We start from the raw sequence: 8,636 nt of genomic DNA, 5'->3' as shown, positions 1-8,636 counted from the left end.
ATAATTATAATAAAGCTTTAATTTATATAAAATTTAATAAATAAATATTAAAGCTTTAATTTATATAAAATGTAATAAATAAATATTAAAGCTTTAATTTATATAAATTGTTACTTTTTGACTAAAGTGAAATTAAAAGAAAGATATTGAAGCAAATAAAAATTCTAATTTAAGTTTTAAAACGCTAAAAATTTAAATTTATTTATTATATTAAAAGTTGAATAATAAAATGTGATTACTGCTGCTAACAAATTGTGTTCGCTTCTTAATTTAGTTAACTTAATTGCTTTACCGTTTTTATTTCAATTTAAAATTGCTAAAAAATTGTTAATTAATTGCCATTGTTATTATTTGTGCACTTGTAAACAAGAAAATCGCATTACAACTGCGAATTATTGTTTGTTTTGTTCGTATCATTAACAAAGTCAAATTGTTTCAAAAAAAACGCCACATTGTGTTCTGTTTGTTTTTCTGTCTTGGCCAAGTGCATGAGCAATTATGTTGGCCAGCACTAATCAACGTTGCATAAATCACGTAGCCGAATACAAAACGTGGCGCAGCTTAACACAAAAGCAACGCAGATACAAATAAAAATGCAACAAAACAAAACGTGAACAAAAAACAAGTAGAAAAGCTGAAGCTGAGCGTTGAGTTGTGAAATTCGAGCGGAAATGCTCGGCATAACTTTCAGTGGATAAATGCCACAAAAGCGTCCGACTGCATGTGGGGATTCCAATTGGCTTCAGTTTAACGTTTCTTACCTGTTTTTGCGCTTAAAGCCAACAATTCGAACCGAAATCTGTGTTTGCCTCGCTGTGTTTGGGCAATTTATGTTGCCGCCTCAGCGTAAAGCAATAAAAACCCTAATGGCTTTTATTAAGTACACATTAAATTGATTTATTTATGCGTGAATTATGTGCTGCATATATTCAATTTTATTGTAGTGATTTGTGTAATTTATATGCAATTCAACTCTTTACAACGTTTGACATTTCTAGCTCAAGTGAAGTTTTTAAGGCGCAGGCTCTGATTTAATTGGGTTATTTATAAATTTTTATAAATATTATACAGCAAAAATTGCTAATTATTGAATTTGTTTTATGAAAAATATACACAACATTTTTCTATAATTTTTTTCTAAATCAGAAACTTTTAAACTAAATTTTGAAATAAAATGTTTTTTTTTTTTAACATAAGCAAAGAATATGAAAAACAACAAAAATTGCTAATTATTAAATTTGTTTTATGAAAAATATACACGAAATTATTCTATATATATTTTTTTTAAAACAGAATACTAAAATAATATTATTTATTTTTAAACATGAGCAAGAAAAACAGCAAAAATTTCTAATTATTAAATTTGTTTTATAAAAAATGTACACAACATTTTTCTATATTTTTTTCTAAATCAGAAACTTCTATTGTGCATTTATAAATTTTGTATTAAAATTTATTTATTTATTTTTTAAACATGAGCAAGAAAAACAGCAAAAATGCTAATTATTTAATTTCTATGAAAATATACACGATATTCTATAATATATTTTTCAAACAAAACTTCTATAATGTATTATAAATTATTGGAATTTAAATAAATATTATTATTTTCGCTCAAGATAATCTTGAGCTTATAACTCTTATTTGTAATTTCTACACATTCTTGTTATTATTTCTATTTCGTCAGTTCATGATTAGAATTCTTTTCTATTGTATATTTTCTATTGATGCATATAACATTTGTATTAAACACGATTATTATTGTTTTAGACTATCGAGCATGAAAAATTAGCAAAAATTGCAATTATTAAATTTTGTTTTATGAAAATATACACCAAAATATGATTTTAAATTTTTATTAATTGTTACTGTAGTTTGTCTAAAAATTAATCAATTTATTAGACAGCTTAGTTAACAATAAGCAAAGAACAAAATATTTACTACTCAATTTAATGTTGTTAATGCATAAATTAAGCAGCAAGCAGCAGTTGAAGTCAAGTCAATGTCGCTGCAAGTTGCGCGTGCATTAAGTCTATTATCACTGAAGTCAGACATTATCAGCACATACATATATCTATGTATGTGTGTTGTGTGTGTGTGTGTCGTGTGTGTGTACATGGCTTGTAGCATGCATAAAACATGCCTCGGTACTGATGGCAGCAAATTGAATCAATAATATCCAATCATGGGTTAACAATGCGAATTGATTTCTAGCAGCCATGCAACGCCGCCTGCTTCAAGCTCTAGGCAGAGGCAGCGGCATGTGTAGGATGCAACGTCTATGCAAATGCAAACATGACAGCACTACAACAATCTGTCTGTCTGTCTGCCTGTGTGTGTGTGTGTGTGTGTGTGACCATAACCGCTGTGTGCTCATGTAAATATTAATTAAGTTTTAGGCATTTGTTGCAAGCGACTTGTGTTTTTCCTTCGCAGTCTGAGCTGCCAGTCTGGACCAGAGAATATCTCAAGCCAGGTGTAAGCAGCTGTGTTATCGAATGTTTCGTAGTTTGCTTGCCTTGGCAAATTGGCCTTTGTTTAATCAACTTATTCGTGCTGTGGCTTCGGCCCCAAAGGGCCGCACTGGCCAATGCACTTAATTAGTTGACAAAAGAGTTTCATTTAGTTTGACACTAATTTGCACTATACTAAATTTATGCAAGCTACAATTGTTGTTGTTGTCATTGAGCCTTGGAAATTATTTATAATTTCATTTGGATTGCAGATTGCAACTTAATTTTCAGCACTAATCAAGTTAAATATTAGCTACAATTTAAATTGCAGGCAGTAAATAAAAATAAATTTATTTTATTATAATATATGTTTATTTGTTTATTTATATTTATATTTTTTAAATTTAATTATATGCTTGCGTCTTTAATTTTAACTTTTATTTTACTTATCGCTTATTATAATATTTATTGCTAAATTTGATTAATTATAATAAGCAATGTATGCATATGAATTAAGTAGCTTTATTTGATTTTTATTTATAATATTTCATAAATTTTATTATATGCTTGCGTCTTTCATTTTTTTTATTGATTATTATAAAATTTATTTCTAAATTTGATTAATTATAATAAGCAATTTATGTGAATACATTAAGTAGCTTTATTTAATTCAATTATATTTTCATAGCTTTTAGTTGAAAAAAGCAGCAACTTGTTTGCATTAAATCATTTTAATTATTAAATTGCTTGCCACACATTTTTTGTTAATAAACAAAATATAATTTTACCTACAATTAGATGAGATTATAGTATTTATTATTTTATTAAAACTTTGCTGCTTTGGTTAAGCTGTTTTTATAACTTTTTAATTCAATTAATTCATGTTAACTAAATATTTAATTTTTATATTAATGCAAATATTACTGCAGTTGGCCAAACTCAATTTCAATTTGACGCCATTTCTGCAAAGTAAGAGCCATAAAAATTATCTCGACAGCGTTGCATTCGCTGTAAAGTTTTTTTTTTTTCTTGCTGCTTCGTGCCTCAAAATGGTGTCGCCAACAGTTTGCAGCAAACTTGAGAAAGCAAAGCGCAAGTTTTCGCATTTCCATTACAAGTTTTACGCAGTTCAGGGCAAACTCGAGCGAGTGCACAAGCTAATGCAGCCTAATCTACTTAATTTTTCATAGCACATTACGCATACGCAGCTTAAGCTGAGCTGCACGCTAATTGAGATTAATAACAGCTGCAGTTATCAAATTGGTTTGTGGCAAATTAATTAATTAATTAGCCCAAAAGCACATGCAGCAGATATTTTGAGCCTTGCACACAGTAAGAAATGGAATATTCAATTTAAATATTCATAAATAATCCACTCATTGAATCTGCAATGCTTTAAATATTAAAAGCTCATTTTTTATGTTATTCAAAACTAATAATAAGCTTAATATAAACAATAATCCAGCACTCAATTGGATCAGTTTAAAAGAGTTTGGAATAATAAAGTTAATCCTATTTATAAAGCGTGAATTATACTTCAAAAATTAAATTAAAGCATAAAAGTTAAAGAATAAAAAATGTATTGAATAATATCAAGAGCTAGTTTAAATAAAAATTAATTCTTAATATGCATTTTAGCTTTTTATATGTATAATTAACTAACATTAAACAATATATGATGTAATTCTTGTTTATCTCTTAGCCTTGCAACAAACCTTGGCTCTGCCTATTTTATTTTAAATTTAAATACACAGCTTAATGTATTTTAAATACTTTTAGCAATAACTTTTCATTTTCTTTTAAGTTTACATTAAATTAAACAATTAACTAACAACAAAAATTATACAACACATGTAGGCTATAATATTTCCAACACTAGTGCCAAGCCCAAGCTTAGACTGAAGAATTCAATTTAATTTTTTTTTTGTTTTGAGATTAATGCGCTCAATTGCTTATTAAATGAAATAAATAAATACCTAACGCTTTGCACAATGTTCATATTATAATAACTTTATTTATTGTTCCATTTGTATTGCAGTTTGATATTTATTTGTTCTCTGAGTTTGAGTTGGCGGCTGAACACGCTGCACACCATCGATGAAGAGCAAAAGAGTAAAGAAGACAGCTATATAAAGTTAATTTTAATGTTCGCTTGTCTCTTTTACTCACAAAAGTTAAAATTGCAAGCTCGCAACGGAACGAGCACTGGCCGGACTCAAATGGAGTGCAGGCAAGAGAGCGCTCGCTAAATGAAATTTTAAATATTTTGCTAGCTGAAAATATGCAACGGAAAATGCAAAATGCAGCAAGAATTTAATAAGTATGACAAATTTTGAATTCTTGTATTTAATAACGCTTAGTTAGTATTTTTTTATATATGTAACTATTGTTATTATTAACTAAATACTAATGCAGACCTATTTGTGCTTTTGTCAGTCATTGCAAATAGTATTGGGTCCATTAACGAGAAGAAACTTGTTTAAAAAATATAAAAAATTTTATTTAAAATACATATGTATGCTTAATTAATTTTAAATATTTGTAGCATTTTTCTTAAAGCGTCAAAGTGAATGCATAAATAATAAACGTATTAAGAGCCTACTGTACTTATGTTTAAAAATAAATATATAAAAAATTTGCTGCATTTTAATGCATTCAAATATTATTTTTATAATCACAGCAAGCCAAAGCCACTATTATTTACAATCGTAGTAGTCAGTCCTTGGAGCTATCAAACAAAGGCAATTCCATCAAGCAAAAAAAATTCTCTAGTAATACTTAAGTTGACACTGCGCAAAACTTCAGTTACGATTAACTCGATTTGCAGCTGTGCGGCAAATTCTCACATTTCGAAACGAAATTTCCAAAGAATTTAAGAATTGAAAACCTCAAAAATAAGTAGATTACACTATTTCGGCATCTGTAGGAGCAAACAATTAAAGCAATTAAAGGTAAGCGGAAGATTTTGCTGTCGAGACTTTGCTACAGTTTTTTTTTTTTGGCTAGTCATGGGCTACGATTTGGGATTGATTGTCGGGCATGTCGACGAGGAGCTGCTGTGCCCCATTTGCGCCGATGTGCTGGAGGAGCCAATGCAATCCTCGAGCTGCGAGCACGCCTTCTGTCGCTTTTGCATTGAGAAATGGATACAGGAGAAACAGATTTGCCCGGTGGATCGCTCCGATTTGCTGGCCATACATCTGGTGCCGGTCTCCAGGCTCATGCGCAACATGCTGGGGCGCCTGAAGATTCGCTGCAGCTTTGCCGACAACGGCTGCGCAGCGCTGCTGCCGCTGTCCGAATTCCGTGAGCATGTGGCCAATTGCCAGAACAATCCCAAGGTGGTCGTGACCTGCACCAAGGGCTGCGGCATGAAAGTGCCCAAGGACGAGCTGGCCCGGCACAATTGCATCTTTGAGCTGCGCGAGCAGCTGCGCGAACAGATCAACGAAATATCCGAGCTACGCGACATGCAGGCCCATCAGGAGCGTCGCCTGAGCGAGCATCGTCGCGAGCTGGAGCTGGTCCAGTACTATATAGCGGCGCTGCGCTCCACCAATTCGGTCATACGCAATGTGGGCGATCAGCTGGATCGCTATGCGCTGATGCGCTGGGGCCGCAGCCTGCCGCTCGCCTCGGTGCGCACCTGGGGCAGCCTCATCTCGACGCCGGACACCTCGATGCACATGATGGTGCGCGAGGGGCTGCGCGCCAGCGGCTGCCCCATGCATCTGATCAATGTGCTCATGGACTGTTGCTATGAGGACAGCTGGCCCGAGGGTCTGTCCACGCTGGAGATGCGGCGCATGAATCTGCATCGCCTGGCGCAGTATGTCACCCGTCTGCTGCCCGTTCTCATCACAGGCAAACCCTGTGTGGTCGTCCTGTGTGGCGATAATTCGCACATGGCTGAAAATTTACGCCCAGTCCTGGGCATTGTTATGATCTTCATCGATGGCGTCGACGAGACGCACACGGAGCAGGCGCCGCTGCCAGACAGCGACTATCTGTAAGGCTCTCCAGATCGAACGGTACTGCATGTTTTCAAGGCGTCCAAATTATAATCCTTTTGATATCAAAAAATTCATGGCCCAACTCAAAAATCATTTGGATTTTAATTTCAACTTAGAAAGTAAAAATAATTAGTATATATATATATATATCGATGCCATTGTGTGCTATGCTGTATATTAAATTGTAATATGAAAGGTTCCCACTGACTTTGTATTTATGGCAAGTAACTAAATAAATGAAATCGACTGAAAATTCACAACAACATATAGCTAAATAATATATATAATATAAAAATACACACAACAATTTGCTTTTATAGCTTTTATTGCTTTAAGCAAAATCTACAAATTGCTTAAGTTAATAATAAAAATAAAATTGCTGCTAGTTTAACTAATTTATTGCTTGATACTAACGTAAATTTAGCAAAAGGCATAAAATTAGAATTTAGACAATATTTAGAAAAATATCGCTTTTAATAATTTTTTTTTTTTTAATTTTAACTAACAACATTTATTTGTAAATTTGATTTTAATAGCGCGAAAATATTTAAATAAATATTGCATGCCCTAATGTAAAATTTTTAAATGTAGCAAGCTGCTTAGCTATATATTTAATATTTCTACATCAAAATCGAATATACATTGTCTATAAAATTTGTTTATACATTGAACTTAAATTCAAACTAGCTCAATAGATTGCTTGGAAATAAAAACTTATAATTAAGTTATTAATTCGCTCGCTGTATTAACTCCCAGCCTCACACTCACAACACACACTGATAAAGCTGAGAGCGCAAGTCTCTTAGAGAGCGTAAGTTCTAGTGAGCGAAGAGCTGCTCACGCCTTTCGCTTGATCGCTCTGAGCTGCTGAGCGTCGCTGAGACGATTGGGGCGTGGGCTTTGCTTGGACTGCATTTACTTCAGGCTTTAGCCAAGCATTAACTGATTTAAGCATGAATTAATTGCTTATTAAATCATTGAAAACAAGCATTGAATAATTTAATTCGATCTTCAAAATTAATTAGAATTTTATTGCTGTATTTAGGGCGCCAGAATATTAAAGTAGAATTTAATTAAACGCTAATTTTTGGTAGTTATATAAATAAAAATCTCTAAAAAAAAACTCTTTGTCGTTAAAATATAAGTAAATTTTCTATTTTCAGTTTTAATATGCGCTATGCTAATAAAAAAAAATATTATATTAAAAAATAAACTTATTTTGTTTTTGTGCATTTTATTTTAATTTACTGCAGTATTAATTAAATTATTTATTTTAATTTAGTTTTTTCTAAGCGATTCAACAGATTTTCGAAGCTTGTATAGCAAAGTTTGCTGAATATGGTAAAATCGTAAATGATTTTATACAAAAAATGCATTTTAAAAGCAAAGCGACCAACAAAATTCATTTAAAAGACGCCTTAGATAAGCCAGAAGCAGTCAGCAGCAGCGCAGCTTTTGCATAGTTTATGGCCCAACGCAACTGCAACGGCAAGTTATGGTAAATGCGCAAACTTATGCCTGAACACAGTTTACAAGTCAGCAATTTGTTGTTATGCTTCATATCTGTGGCTGTTATTGTTATTGTTTATGTGTTGGGCAAACAACAAATTGCAGCAACATTTTATTTATCAAGTGAAATTTTAGCAAATTAACTGCACATGCAAAGCCAACAAGTAAACAAATAAATATATTTCGTTTAGTTATATTTTAAGCACTCAATGCCATGTGAATTGTTATAAGAAGAAGAGCGCAAGAACATGCAAGAGCTCATGCTGTTATTTACAAATATTTACACATTATACAATAAACTCAAACAACTTGCCTATAAACTTGGCTCAAACAACATTTTGACATTTATTTTGCAGCTCTGTGTGTGTGTGTGTGCATACTTATGGCAACTACTGTAGTGCAGACTGTATTTCTATCATTGTGTCAAACTTTGTTGCTGTCGTTGCATTTGAAATTTTACAATTTTTATCTGCATTGTCAGTGACCAAAAGATTATTATGTTTATTTTTGCTTTTGGGCTCAAACTGTTGAGGCAGCTGTTGCCCAACAATTGATTAAAGAAAATATTTTAAATCGAAAGTTTAGAAGTGCTTTGATGTGGCTTTAAATTGTTATTTATTTTATTGCTAGTTAATTTTCATTTTGCTGTATCATATCTAAG

The 8,636-nt window shown here is 32.0% G+C and overlaps 1 protein-coding gene across 1 annotated transcript; it reads left to right on the top strand.

Annotated features, from left to right (window-relative positions):
• The first annotated feature begins 5,206 nt into the window (after window positions 1-5,206).
• On the top strand, window positions 5,207-6,729 carry LOC108601043 (E3 ubiquitin-protein ligase NRDP1). The gene is made up of 2 exons (XM_017988938.2): window positions 5,207-5,404; window positions 5,460-6,729. Exon 2 carries the CDS (start codon window positions 5,462-5,464, stop codon window positions 6,464-6,466), a length of 1,005 nt encoding a protein of 334 aa, XP_017844427.1. The 5' UTR covers window positions 5,207-5,404; window positions 5,460-5,461; the 3' UTR covers window positions 6,467-6,729.
• Window positions 6,730-8,636: the final 1,907 nt, after the last annotated feature.

Source organism: Drosophila busckii, chromosome 2L, assembly GCF_011750605.1.
Source record: "Drosophila busckii strain San Diego stock center, stock number 13000-0081.31 chromosome 2L, ASM1175060v1, whole genome shotgun sequence".
Lineage (NCBI taxonomy): Eukaryota > Metazoa > Arthropoda > Insecta > Diptera > Drosophilidae > Drosophila > Drosophila busckii.
Note: the sequence above shows the minus strand (reverse complement) of the source record. Positions and strands in the feature narration are given on the sequence as shown.

What these genes read in the sequence shown, in the direction of transcription:
- LOC108601043 (XM_017988938.2), top strand. Translation starts at nt 5,462, where the DNA reads ATGGGCTACGATTTGGGATTGATTGTCGGGCATGTCGACGAGGAGCTG.